At 26.4% G+C, this 15,690-nt stretch overlaps 1 protein-coding gene across 1 annotated transcript; it reads left to right on the forward strand.

Moving 5' to 3' along the window:
• The first annotated feature begins 287 nt into the window (after positions 1-287).
• Positions 288-6,792, forward strand: LOC145849786 (serine/arginine-rich splicing factor 5-like). Its single transcript, XM_082954840.1, has 11 exons — positions 288-361; positions 1,042-1,302; positions 1,588-2,038; positions 2,411-2,613; positions 2,872-2,980; positions 3,382-3,552; positions 3,875-3,935; positions 4,204-4,397; positions 4,791-4,886; positions 5,091-5,231; positions 6,369-6,792. Exons 4-11 carry the CDS (start codon positions 2,436-2,438, stop codon positions 6,484-6,486), a joined length of 1,068 nt encoding a protein of 355 aa, XP_082810966.1. The 5' UTR covers positions 288-361; positions 1,042-1,302; positions 1,588-2,038; positions 2,411-2,435; the 3' UTR covers positions 6,487-6,792.
• The last annotated feature ends 8,898 nt before the right edge of the window (positions 6,793-15,690 follow it).

Raw genomic sequence — 15,690 nt, forward strand, 5'->3', positions numbered from 1 at the left:
AAACTGTAGACCTACTTTTAGAATTTAAGTAAAATTTAAAGGTATTTGAGTTGTTAAAACAACAGTAATTTTCAGCTGTTTTTACAGATAATTAAGTCCGAAGCTAACAATTTATAAGATAAAATTTTTGTAATATTTAAACACAAGATTATCATTAGTTTATTTAAAATTGATATACAAACTAAATGGATTTAAAATTAATTAATTTATTTATATTGTGTAGTTATTCTAATTGTATTTTACAATATTATAAATTTTAACAGCATTAAATAAATGTTATGCACAAATGGCAAAACTCACACCAAAACAACCTCTAAATGAGACTGATCAGCACAATCATAAGTAGCAAATAGACACATAAGTTTGTCATAATTAAGTATCTATATTTGTTGTTTTAAGTAACAAAATTTATGACAAATAAATTTAATAAGAACTATTGATTTTTTAATACTCGGTTTATTTAATTATTTTCCATTTACTTAATCTTTACACTGGTAAAATACTATTTTACTTAAAAAATTAATAAGTTTTAGTTTTGAAACAACATAGTTTTACTTAATAACATTTAGTCCCCGTCTTAAATAAATTTAACAAGAATAAATCATGCTTAAAACATGATTGCCATTATTTTGGTTCAATTTGAGAAATTCTTGAAGAACAGTAGTTTCAGGCAAACCAAGTTTTAATTTTAAAAAATCTGATTTCAAAGAACTTTTAAATTTATGAACAAATTGTAATTAACGTTTTATTTTTATAATAAAGTTTCCTGATGAATCATGTAGTTTATTATTTAATAAAAAAATTGTAATTTATGTATTATTATTTTTTTGTTTTTGTTTGTATTTAAAACCAGGCTATTTTAGTTATACTCAGGCTATTTTTTTAATGATTTAACTTAATTTTTATGCTCCCAAGAGTGACAATTAGTACCCATTAATAAATATCATAATCTATTTTGTAATTTAATAAAATTTAATTTTGTTGATCTATAATAATCATAATGAGATAGCTAATTAAATAAATGAAATTGTAATAATGTAGAGCATTCATGATGTATGCAACAATCACAAACTCAACAAATGAGAGTATCAAATTGTGCAATGCCAAACAGTACAATCTATCAATCGCCCCATAGCAATAACAATCAGTAGCAAATAGGCAATAGCACCCAAAACAATCAATTCAACCAGTAGCTAACAATAACAACCTGATCAATCCACCTTAACAAGGCTGTTGCACTAATTAATCAATGTAACAAGCCCAATTTTCAACAACAACAATTTTCAACACCAACTTCGAATGGTGATATATTGATTAGTTAAAGTTAAAATATGATTTTTAATATTGAAGTTTTTAATAACCTATTTAAAGTGAAATATATTTTAGCTATTAACTTATTGAACTATATTATTTTTTCTACAAATTATACCATTTTTTATGCATAAAACTAAATTTATCAGTTGGTTGAAAAAACTGTCAATGTTGTTTTTTTCATGGGTTAATTTAAAAATCTACTCATATTACTGGTGTTTATTGTTGCATGGTTAAAACATAATTTTACTTAAATGTTTTTCTTTAAACTTGTAGTTCTATCATGATGGTAGCAACAACCACAAAATCAACAATCAATCGCTTTACAACCACAAACAATACAATCCTGTAGTACAACATTAGCAAACAGTAGTGCACAAAAACAACCAGTAGAAAACCATCCCCAACCAATGAAAAACAAAACAACCAACTCAATCAAGTAGCTAACAAAGCTATTCAATCCAAATTCAATCACACCAACTTACAATAAGAACCAGTAGCAAACTCAACCAATAAGAACAAACTAGTCAACCAGTAGAAGATCAACCAATTAGAGAAATTCAATTCAACCCAACCAAAGAACCAACCCAAATCAAAAAAATCAACCAGCAATAACAATCCACAACAAACAATCCTACTAGATCCAAATGCTGGTCATGATCAATTGTTGTAAGACAAAATCAACCAAGTTTGCAACAACAACCATTCTCTATCAATCTTCTTCTGGGTATATATTGATTGGTTAAATTTAAATAAAAAGTATTTTATAAAAATTACACATTTAAGTTTTATAGATTTAGTTTAACTTTTTAGCTTTCAAAATTGGTTGGCTACTAAACCTGGTGTGGGTTTTATGGTGCTTAATGTAAACAACTTAAAATTCAATGGGTGGTTCATCTTATTGTTTTTTGGTCCATTAAGTTAGTATTAAAAGCCAAATATTATTAGGCTACCAAATCAAGATGAAGTTTACGTTACTTAAACATAGAAAATAACAATAATAAGCTTACACTTCAATAGTGGCTTATCACCAAGATGTTTTGTTCCCAGGGCTTTATTTTTTTTATATGTAAAACTCATAACCAGATTTTCCATACAGGCAGTAACAAATAACACAAACAAATATGTCATCAAAACCCCGCATATACATTGGTCGCCTCTCCCACAGAGCTAGGGAGTATGACGTTGAAGACTTCTTGAAAGGTTACGGAAGGGTCAGGGACATCATGCTGAAGAACGGTTTCGGATTTGTTGAATTCGAGGACTTCAGGGATGCTGATGATGCCGTCCATGATTTGAATGGTATTTCTAAAACCTTAATCTTTTATTTTATGAATAATATTTAATTTTTCTTCTTTATAAGTTATACACATGTTTTAGCTAGTTTAGTTTTTTAATATTTAGTTTTAAGTTAATATAAAGCAAATGAAATATTTTTTTATTTTTAAAACCTTTGGGTATTTATTAAGTTATAGCTTACGTAAAAGTTTAGTTTTTCATAAAACCGATTTTACTGTTTATTCTCATTCAAATTAGTAAAAATATCTTCAATGCAAATAGGTAAAATGCTGTGTGGTGAGCGCGTAGTCTTGGAAATGGCAAAGGGAACCCCAAGGGGTGCCGGAGGTCAATTCCTCAGTGGTTACAACCCACCATCCTACTCTTCAAGGTTTGATTTTTGTAGATATGAGTTTGATTTTTTAATTAGTTTTAGAATAATACTTTTATTTAATCAATATCAATAGTTTATGTATTCCCATCTTAATCTTTTTTTTTTACGACAGTATTTATGAATAGTTTTACTTAACTTGTTATTTGAAGATATAAAATACACTAACATTTAAAAACTAATAATAACAATATTATTAGTAAAGTTAAAAAATAAAATATTTAGTTGAGTAAAAAGTATTTTGATTGATGAAAAAATGATATGTGTTACAGCAAAGCAATGTTTTTAACTTAAAGTTAGTCGTATAACCTCTTTTCAATTCCAAACCTGTATTCCACTACTTTACTAACCATCATGTATTCATATTTTCTTCAATGCAGACCAATACAAAATCCTTACAGGGGCGACTCGCGAAGGGAATCCCGGGGCGGATCACGCGCGGGATACGGCAGGCCGCAGAACGGATACAGATTGATCGTAAGCAACCTTTCATCGAGGTACAACTGGCAAGATTTGAAGGATATGTTCGACCGGTGCGGTGAGATATTCTACATCAACGCTCACCATTACAGGTTTGTATAAATTTTGCTTTAAATATATACAGTAGTATTATTATGGTCGGGCTTGTCATGTTTCAAAATGAGCTCATAAAGAATAATTGCAATAAACAAGGCTTAACTTTTCATTTATACTTGTATTTTTAAATCAAATATTTACTTTTTTCTTAATTAACTCTTATTTTGTTAACATATAACTTAGATTCATAAACATAATTTACCACTTCATTACTTTTTATTTTTATTTTTTATACAGATTAAAACAAAAATTTACTTTTAAAGCTAAGTTAAAATATAAACATGTTTTATTATTCTAAATTTTAACTTTACTATTCAGGAAAAATGAAGGAGTTGTTGAATTCGCCAGAAAGAAGGATATGGAATACTGCATTCAAAAGGTATAACATTTTTATTCAAACATTGTAACTCATTACCATAATATTTATCTGATTTTACGTAGACAACTGTTTGCAATAGCAGATATATAGCGTATTTACAGTATTGAAACCTTATAAGTTCATGGTCAATACCCAAACAGAAAACAAAATTATTATCCCAATAACCTATACTTAATAATAATTAACTTAAACTAAACGTGGTTATCAATCACAGTACGAGGGCAAGGAGCTCAACCATTATTTCTAAACCTTGTATTATCAATCACAGTACGAAGGGAAGGAGCTCAACGGCAGGAAGATCAAGCTGACGGCCGAAGCTTCAAAATACTCGGTGTCCCGTTCGAGGTCGAGGTCTCGCTCGAGGTCCAGGAGCAGGTCGTCGTCGAGGGGAAGGGGTAAGAAGGCTTCGAAGAGATCAAGGAGCAGGAGCAGGTCCGGATCCAGGGGCAGGAAGAGGCACAGGTTTGTGTGGCTTGAAAATATGTTCTAATTTTAATGAATCAGTGTTTTAGATAAATAAATACATTTATATAAATAGGTAAATAAACATATTTATGTACACTTAAAATGACCAATATGTGTTTAATTAATTTTTTTTTGAAATTATCAATGGTTTTAAGGTTCTGTAGCATATAATGTGCCAATTGTCCCAAAATTTGTTTGTTGATATATATGAGTTTATGTTATATATGAATGTATTGAAAATATACTTTATAATTCATTTATAGGTTTTCAAATTGGGGTAAAACATACGCTGTTGTGACTGCTAAATTAATAAAAAAGCTTCTATTTTTATGTTTTAGCTTTGCCCTCAGTTTTGGTAAGCCAAAATTCCAGCTAAAATAATCTTGACAGGTCTGACAGGAGCGAATCCGAAAAGTCGAGGGGTTCTGAAAGCAAGTCCAAGGACAGAAGGACCAAATCAAGGAGCAAATCTCGCAGCAAATCCAGGTTAATGTTGAAAAAGTGTATATTTTGTTAAAAAAAGTTAACAGATAGATTTAATTTTGATAAGTAGAGGCAGTGTTAGGCTTCAAACGTTTAATTTACTTTCTGCTGCCTTAGGATAAAAATATTTGATGGCTTGAATTTTTCATCCATTTTATTAAAGCTGTTTTCATACAACTTAAGTTAATTATTTAATACAAATCACAGGAGCAAGTCGGCCGAGAGCAACAGGTCAAGATCCAAGACTCCTGCTTCCGCTGATGAGAAAGTGGAGAATGGCGAGCACAATGGGAGCCGTGACAGCAAGATTGTGAGCTCGGATTCCGAAGAAAAAACCGCCAAGTCGAGGTGAATGAGTGATGTTGTATGTTTTGGTTTTAAGAAAACAAATAAAGAAATGTCAACTACTAGAGGAGAAATAATGAATTTGTTCTTTCAAGAATTTATTTAACTTGTAATTACTATTTTAATTAATTATTTAAAAAAATATTACTATTAAATTACAAACTAATTTTCGGTCAAAGACCTCGTAAATGAATAATACTGTATTTTGTAATTTAATAAATTATCTGTTTTGTTTTTATTATCCGTCTTATATAGCTTTAAGCTAAAAATGTGTTATACCTTGATAAACTTTAATCAAGGTTGCAACTGGTAATTAAAAGAGTTTAATGATGAAATAAAAGTATGACAGTAAACTTTGGATTCCTGTTTAACATCTTCATTATATAAAAAATCTCAAGTTTAAGAATTAAACTCACTGGCGACACGTGTGATGTCATTGATGGTAACATGCAAAGTTCAAGTTAATTTAAATTAAAAAATATGTCATTTTAACATGAACCGCATTTCTAAATGTTTAAAACAATAAAATTTCAACAATATTATTACAATTGTTGTTTAAGTTACAATTAAGCTCTTTATGATATCGTTACCGATGCCCCCGGTACTATACTGCTACTAAACTGTTTTTATTTCAACATACGATAAATAAAAATACTTTTTAGATGAAAATATTTTTTACTAAAACAAAAAATAAGTTTTAGTGTGATCTTTAAAGAACAATCTATCGCCTAATTTTTTTTGTTCAAAAAAGTTATGTTTAAATATGTTTTTTAAAGTTTAAAATGTTTAAAAGTTTAAAATGTTCCTTTTTTGACCTGCCAAACCCCTGGTATATAACAATAGGATTTTAAGAGTTTTCTCTATGACGTCATCACGCGGCCCCATGGTCTAGCCACCTTTTATATCATAACATATCAAAATGTATAGAGATAATGATATTTTCTTTCTTTTGTTTGTCGTTTATTTACAGGAAAATCAATTATGACTAAAGCTATTTTTAGTTCCACAACAAGATCAAATCGAAAAAAAATTAAAACTTACAAATCTATAAACTTTTATGAGAACCTATATCATTATGAATATACGATTTTTGACAAAAAGCTGAAATTCAATATTTTATTAGACAATCAATTTCTGCAGGTCCAGGAGCAAATCAAAGAGCAAGTCACCCTCCAAGTCCAGATCCAAGTCCAGGTCCAAATCAAGGTCGCCAACCAAAAGCAGATCCAGATCCAGGTCAAGCTCCAAGAGTGAATAGATATGTTGAAGTTTAATTTCTCAGTGAAAATTTTAGTAGAATTGAATGAATGTAGCTTCTTTTTTGTTAAACTTTTAAGTGATAGTTTGAGTTTATATAAGTTAAAAAATGTATTCTTTAATGTTATAATGAACTTCTGACTAACTTTATAATTGGATATTTAAAGCTACTTGCTTAATTGCTTTAAGTATTAATTTTAAATTTGAACTTCCTTTGTAAATAGTGTCTAAAATAAATGATCTCTAACTTGTATAACTTTGTGTAGATTGAATGCTTTGTTATAAAATAAATTGGTATAAAACCTTGTTTCAAAATGCTATTTACTAAATTATATACAGTAGTTAGCTAACCGTTTTATTTAGTTGAGTACTATATCACATATTTAAACTGTTATTAAGAAAGGTATTTACCATGAAATTTACTTTTAAAACTGTTGCTTGGCCTACACTTGTTTAACCAAAAGTAATTGATTATAAGTAAATTAAGATAGTATTTTCTATTAAATTTGATTTTTAACACTAAAATACAAAAATCTTGATAATTTTTTTAAAATGTACTGATATTCTTAACTGTAGAATTTTCAAAAACCTACTGTAATTAATTTTTACCAGTATATTTCTTAGCTCTTAAAAGGAACAAGGTTGAAAACTTGCAAGTCAATTTCAGGTAAAACTTAGCCTTTATTAATAAATATGTTTAGGAATTATATAAGTTTAGTTTACATAAGTTATCTCACCTGAAGTTAAAACTAATAAATTAATTATGTGAGACAAGTTCCTTGTTGTTAAAAGACATGGTCGCCACATGGTAAATCAAAATCCACCTGTTTTTTTATTTACTTAAATAAATATTTTCCATTTTATTTATTTCTCACTGTCACTCCTTACCCTCGATCGGTAAGTGGTTCTCGAACTTGACTGGGCGGATTTTGAATGTGTCCCGCCACAAAATCTGGAATTTGATTTTTTTTACATGTTCAGTAGTAAAATTTCAATTTGACACAAAAAATCTATCATATAGATATAAAGTTTTTTGTCATCAAATTTTTTTATTAAAAACACATTTTAAGTAACTTTACAGTATTTTTTTATGATGTTGTTATACTCAAGGAATTTTCAAATTAAAGAAGTTCTCAGGGAAACTCGGGGCAGTTTTAATTTTTTTTTAGAGTTTCAGGGAAATTTTAAGGTTTTAGAAAAATTATAGGAGAATTTTTCTATACCTAGAATTAGATTTTTATAATCCAGTTTTAATATTTTGTTCAAAAAACTAATTTTATTTATTTTAAAGTGTTTAATTAGAAATTTTTTAGTCTTGCGGCTAGTTCTTTATAGCCCAAACATTCCTTTAATATATATAGAATTAACATTGTGGTTTTTAATTAATTTTTTGAAGTCGTTAACGATTAAAAAAACTGAGGGAAGTTACTGTCACCCAGGGAAGATTATTTGACTCAAAAGAGTGGTAATTCTGTATACTATTTAATACAGTTTCTTACCTTAAGCTCAATTGTTAATAGACTGAAAAACGTGTATACTTTTATAGAGTTTACGGAAATTTTAGAAACCTGGAAAAATTTGCCAAAAACCAATGGTATCTGATTATAGACGGAACTATTATCGAAAACGTTTATTTTTGAATTTTGCCAATAATCTAAACAATAGTTGAACTTTTTGAACCTACTCTATTAAGCAAATACAAGCTGTTAATAACGACATGTATAAACGATTCACAGGCTTTTATTACCATGGGACTTACGCTCGTTTGTGATGCAACCGATCAGTTTTTGCAAGAGCGACCAACAAAAAAGTAACCCCAGTATTTGTTGAGACATTATATGGTGTGATGCCGAAACAATTAAGATTACTGGGCAACTTGCGCAAATAAAAAATTCTGTGCGGCGACGTATTTTTATCTTAAACATGTTTTTTACCTTAATATCTAGTGTCGTGTTTGTAAAGTGGGTTACTCCAAAATTTCCCTCTTATTAAAATGGGCATACTGAGTGAGCATCGGAGCACCCTGCCATGGGAAAGCAGATACAATTAGGATTTTTAAAAATAACCATAAGTAATTGTAGTGATTAGAACTAAATAAGTAGTTAAAAATAATGAAATTAAACCTACAAAATTTAATACTGTTTAGTTCTAAGGTTAGCCAACAGAAGGAGTATTAAAATCTAACTCTACCTAGAAAAATAAAAAAAGTCTTGTATTAAAAACTTTATTTAAACTCATAAGAGAACTTTGATTGTCTCAAAATTGATTTTATTATTAACCCGCCTTAACTTATAAAAAGATCGTATTCTTTACAATATTTTTTTAAATACTTATACTTTGTAAGTTTAAATTGACTAAAATAAAATTTTTATTATTTACCTGATAGTCAAAGTATAGTTATTAAGGAATTAAAGTTTGCTTGGTTTTACTGTTAAACCAAAGATTATAAAATAATCGACAGTTTTATTTTCAAATAGCTTTATCAGATATTCAACAGATAACATGTTGTAAATAATGGGCTATAATGATCTGGTTCACTCATTCAAACACACTAATTTATTCATAAATACCTTTTTTAAATATCAATTTAGGTTCATATATATACATATGCAAACAAGAATATAGTTAAAAAAATAATAAATAAAATTTATTGTGTTTTTTACGCATATATCGAATATATAAAAAGTCTTGCACTGACTAATATTAACCCAGATTAAAAAAAAATTACCTAAAAGAAAACCAGTCAATTAATTGAAAATTTACTTTTAAACATAACAGCTTTGATATTTCTTTAACTAATGTAAACTATATATATCCAATAAACATTAGACTAGAGCCAGAAAGTATTGAAATGGTTTTAAGTTGTTTGAAACCGGTGTGTTTTTTTCTAATTACTTTCTGCTGGAAGCTTATTTTATTTTTACCTTGAAATAAGCCGTTTTTGATTGCTATAGCAATGTAGTTTTGTTACCTTTTATTGCTTTTCGTTTTGATAACATCTAAGTTGTTCAGCTGACAACTAATGTGTTCTGACCTAACTTTAAAAATTTTAATTTGTAAATAAATTATCAAAAATAACTATATGTTTTTTTTTTTATATAATAAAAGAAGCTTTAGTCACCTTTTACAGCTTTGTTTATAAAATAAAACTAAAGTTTGTTTTATCATTTACACATTTCTAAGAAAAAATAAAATAAGTGATATTAATTTTAGTTTTTAAAATGTTATTACAGTTTTCAATTTTATGCATTTAACTTTTTCAATTTTGATTCAAATACTTTTTTGAAATGGGTAAATTAACTAATAAGAAAGCAAGTGTACTAAAGTTCTATTAAATTAATAATAGAAAACTTTAAAATAATTCTTACTAAATATTTATAAAACTGAATACAAGTTACAATTTATGTTCAACCTATTTAACTTGTTTCAAAACTTCTATCTTAAAACTAACCTCGCTTATATATTTATATGAACGTAGATATAAATTAATGTCATTACTTACTTTTTAGAAACTAATTTGATACCTTGTACTTTTGTAATAAATAGCTTGCTTTGTAGAAAAAAAAAGCTATATGAACAAACCAGAAGTTTTGAAACAAAAATACATTGGATTAACCAGTTTGATAAAAAAATTGTTTTGAAAATCCACTTGAAATAATGTACAATTAAAAATAAAAACTTGTAAGATTAAAGGCTTTAATGTGTCAAAAACAAAACCTATTTTGTCTAAACAAATTAATAGCTTAAAGCTTTAATTAGTTAGTTAAAAAATAAGTGTTTCTTAAACTTTCACTTGTAAAGTAGTTTTTAGAAACTCATACATTAAATTTATGTTTATTTTATAAAGTAAAAGGTATGAACTATTAATCTTAATATTATCTTAAACAATTATAATTTTTTTTCTAATTTCTAAGAAAAATTTAGCTGAACATAGCTCAGTCAAACAAAAATAAACAAGAATTGATATTTATGCATTGGTCCTAAGCTTTAGAATCTAAAGTTTCCAAAGGTTGATACTAGAATAGGGTTAAAAGTTTAAAATATCAATCAATATCTCTTAAGATCTAAGTTAAGACAAGCTTCAAAATGATTAAATTATGTTTAAAAGTAAACTTTTTTGATTTGTTTAACTACTTATAAAAGTTAACAACAAATTTTCACTGTATATCAAGGAACTAAAGTAAAAAATAATTATTACTTTTATCATCTTTATCATATTTCAACTAATACTTTATCATCAAAATTATATGTTTTGGAAATTTAATTAAAACACCCTGAGCATAATTTTAGATGATTTGAAAAACTTTCACCTTGGAACCAACCGATTTTCTAAAATCCAACCAAATGCAAAATGTAATAATCCAAAAATGCGATTTTGGAGTTTTAAGCTGATTTGTTTTGTATGTGGCCAATTATCACACAAACACATTGTGAATAATTTTAAATGCTTCAAAGTAAGGCATTCCTTGATTTTATGTAGTTTTTATGACTATTTGTACGTTTTCTCGAATTTCCAATTTTTTTTCAAAAAACAAGAAATGCCAACATAAAACTTTCTTTAAGTCTTTTTATTTTGTTCACAATATGTTACTGTGACAATTAGTTAATTGTAAAAAAAATCAGCAAAATATTCAAAAGTCGCCTTTTTTGGATCCCATACATTTTTGCATTGGGGCGAATTTTTAAAAAAATTTAAAAATTGGTTGGTGCCAAGGTGAAAATTTCTATAAACCATCTTAAGTTTTCCAAAGGGTGTTTTTATGATTTTTCTGCCAGAAACTCAAAAGTAGTTGTAAAAATAAGCACTCTAACATACATAGTCCTTGTTAAAAGTTGACATAAAAGCTTTAACATTTTTTACAATTGAGGGTAGCACAAAAAGGAAACAAAATAAAGCTAAAAATTAAAAAGAGTCTAAGAACATCCTAAATTAACTTATTAAATGACTGTATATTTTAATAAAAATAAATAAAACTACCGATACCTTAGAATAAATCTATTTGTCATGTTGCAAATATATTTTTAAAAATTGTTTCTGATTTACTTAAGTAAAACTTTGAATCCAGTGTTAAAATATAGTTCTTTGAGTCTTAAATTTGTGCATAGTAGAGTTAAAATATAGCGATGATATTTATAAAAGAACTAACTTTAAGTTTTTTTTTGTAGTTATATTGAACCATTTCTAATATTTAAATATACAGTATTGTTAAGTTTTTTGTAAATGAGTTAAAGATAACTAAACACATAACCACACTATCCAGTAAGATTTAAACAAAGTATTTAAAATAAAAAACTGGCTGCATATGTACAAATATGTTGTAGAAAATAATTCATACAGTGGCTAGCAATTAATTTTGTGTTTTTGTGACAATGATCAGTACTAACCGATTACTAGTACTTAGAACTTTAATTACTTAATCTTCGTACTAAGTTTATGCTTTTTACCAGAAATCATGTTGAAAAACACTCATTGATAATTAAAAATGAAACCAAATACTTCTTAGATAGCTTACAATAATCAACTTTACTGTTATTTGTTTTAACTTATACATAGCACCTAAAGTTTATTAAAAATTACTCTAATATTTAGTAGTACAGCACTTATTTACAAGTGAATAGTGATAGAGGCATACTGGCTTACACCAGTTTTAAAATTAGTTGACATATGGGAAGTAGATGCAATTGTTATGACAGAGAGTTGATAATATTTATTCTCTATTGTATAATAACGTTTGCTGTATAAACTACGTTACGTCACTACAAAAATTAGGCGTCTTGTTCAAAGAGTCTGTAACATACTATTTGAAGTTGAAAAAAAAACTTTACTGCAAGTATATGTTTTTTAAGTTGATAAAAATCTATTATCGTTTTTAACACCGTACTATGACAATTAAATTAAGATTTTTTTAGGAATATCAAGTTTTTGTAAATTTTTAGCAGTTTAAACTGTTTAGGTTGAAGCAAAACCTCTTTTTTTGGCCAAATTTTGATTTAAGTTAATTAATAAGCTATAAAAACCATACTATAGAAATTTCTATATAGATATAAAATTTATTTTTGCAGATCTTGAATGTTAGTTTGAAATATTTATATCATAAATTTATCATTTAAGTTTAGATAAACCCTACAAAAAAGTTTGCATAAATTTGATAACACAAAACTCCTCTTGAAAGATCAACTACTTAAACCTCCTCAGCCATACAATCTACCCATACCAAAAAGACAACAACAAAATAAATTATATAAAAATAAATTTAATCCACCCACTAACAAAAAAAATTCAAAAAATGTTAGAGACCAGAATTTTTAAAAGTTCAAGTGACAAAAACCTGTTCAACAAAATAAAAAAGATAATAATAATGCTTTTAAGTTGAATGGTGTCAACTATGAAACAAACAGAAGAATGTAATACCCAAAAAAGAAACGGGAAAAAAAGTTATCTGGTTGAAACCTCCACACTGAAAAACTGTAAAAAACTTACAAAAATTTTTTTAACTGTCTCAAGTATTTCGGAAAACTTAAAACAAACTAAAAAAATTTGAACATAAAGAACTAAGTTATAGTTGCCAAACCAAATACTGAAATAATCATAAAAAATTAAAAAAAAAATGATTAAAACAATAAAGAAAATAAATATGAATCATGCAAGTGTAGATAGAAACCAATATATCCCCTTAGAAGGAAGAAACGTAATTTTCCAGGCAAAAATTGAAGCAGAAAATGAATAAAAAGTATACATCGGTCTAGGAGCAATCCAGCTAGAAAAATAATAACAACTCACTAAACCACAATCAAGAGTAAGCCATAAACTACCTACAGTACGATCAAGCAGCATCTATGATTGTTTTTATATGTTCATGCATAAATAAACAAAATTATCATGTAAAAAATACTGTTAGAGTGCACTTCAGTATTTTGTTAATTGTTTGACAAGATCAGTTTTTTTTTACGGTCACAAATGAAATAGTAAATTATCACGTATAATATTTGTTGAAGTACAGCTTACAGGCTAATAAAAAAAAAAAAAGTTTTAAACGAAATGCTAAATTTTATTTTTGAAATATAATATTTGAATTTATCTTAATCTATAAGCACTAAATTACTTTTTGATTAAACTTGAAATAAGATTTGTCTGAAAACTTAACAAAAATTACATATCAAAACAAGATATGTGTTATGTGTAAATCTTAATAACTACTTTCTTTGAAAGCTTAAAGTTTTAGAACAATTTAGGTGCTGGTCATGTAAAATGTTAATATTTTAATCTTTTTTTATTTATTTTTATAAGTTGTAACGATATTTACCCCAACAAAATTAATTTTGAAATCTGTTAAAACTTCTTAATTTTTAGCTTTTATAATCTATACTTTTAAGAGTTACAAGTAGTCCAGTTATATTACTTTAATATTTTCATAACAATTTTATACAACTGAAGCAGTATAAACTCTTTTAACTTTCTGCCTATAAGTTATGAACCAGTAATTTAACTCTATATACAATTTATAGTGTTTTAAAAGGGGTTAGGCTTTGTAGTTAAAAAATTGTCCTGGAAAAGGCGTTAAAAGGTATCCAAGCGATGTACGACTCGATAACCGAAAGGCTCTTCGTGCACCAGGTCTTTGGACAAAATATTTTGAGCGCTTATTTTTGTCGTTTATGAATATATATATATATATCTTAAATCTATATACGTACATATACGTATAAGCACTTACTTAAGAAGTGTAAAAGTTTTATTTTTCAAAAAATTTGTAAATAGTTAACAGTTAAGTTTTATTAATAGCTGTAAAGATTCTTATATCTTTCAAGAGAGCTTTATTAAAAAGAGCAAATAATAACCACTAAGTGTACAATTAAAATGTAAGAATTATTGAACTACATAATTTTACATGCACGGATAAAAAATTTATAATCTTTTCTGAACATTATAACAGTGTATTTCAGTAAACTTAGTTTAACTTGTTATTATTAAGTAAAATTCAGTAAGTTTAACGCAATAAAAGCTTAAAAAAATTCTTACATGAAAGCTTTAATTATAAGTTATAAGTAGTTTTTAAACACAATATTCAGTTTCAACTAACTTTTACATACAGACAATTAAAAAAAAAAACTTTTCAGATCTAAGTTGTAAAACAAACCATAATTTTACTTTAAGTTTTATTTTAGTTCGATCTTTGTTTTGGATTTTTCGTTCTGAAAAAAGTACTATATAGTATAAAATTTATTCTAGTAAACTACTTGCTTCTTTTGTTAAATCTGAGTAATCAAAGTTTCTAATAAATTCATCAATATTGATTAAATGTCAGCTACTTTGAGTTATTTTTTATATTATAAAAAATAGATAAAAGTGTGCCTTAGTTTTATTAGTTATGTCAAAAAGTTTTCATTCAAATTCTAAAATGCTAAATAATTTTGATATACATGTTTTAAATATTTTGTATAGTTTGCAACACAGTAATAATCAAGTATTATTAAAAAAACTTAAACGACTAATTGTTTTATATTTCTATAAGTAATTTACATTTAATAAATGCTTATTATACTTTAAAAAGACTATTCAGTAACTTTAGATATTAAAAAAATACTTCTAGTTGTAGTTAGTTTTTTAAAACAATTTTTAGAGCTTATTTATTAGATCAAACTTTATAAAAGATGTTTTACAAGTACATGATTTTTTTATTGTTACTATTTATGTATGCAGTAGCAGATTAAATAAATGCATGTTATAAATGAATAATATATTATTAAAAAAACTGAAAAAATTAAATCAAAATAACTTTAATAAATATGTAAAAAACGTATTTTTAAATATTTTTTTTGTTTGTTAGCAAAACTTAACAGCTTAAGAGTAAAACTTGTAAAGTAAAGATATTTACATTAACTCTTAGTTCATAAGTTAAATATTTTGTATACCTTTACTTGTTTTTTCCAAAAGTATTTTATAAAGAAAGTACGGATAATGGCAAACAAAAAAATCAATTAGAGTATTGAAAAAATATCACAACGTTACACAATTGTATATACTACAAAGGTGTTTAAGCTTTAAAAATATTTTTACGTTAAAAAAAAACTAAACTTTTTTAAGCAGCTTTACAAATTATAAACTTTGATTATAACAAAATAAAGAAGTGAAATAACTTTTATTTTAGCGGTAAAAACATAAATAGTGTATTTTATATCTAATTAAAACTCATTGAAGTAAGTT

This window comes from Thalia democratica, chromosome 2 (genome assembly GCF_965202585.1).
Source record: "Thalia democratica chromosome 2, ktThaDemo2.hap1.1, whole genome shotgun sequence".
NCBI classification, from domain to species: domain Eukaryota; kingdom Metazoa; phylum Chordata; class Thaliacea; order Salpida; family Salpidae; genus Thalia; species Thalia democratica.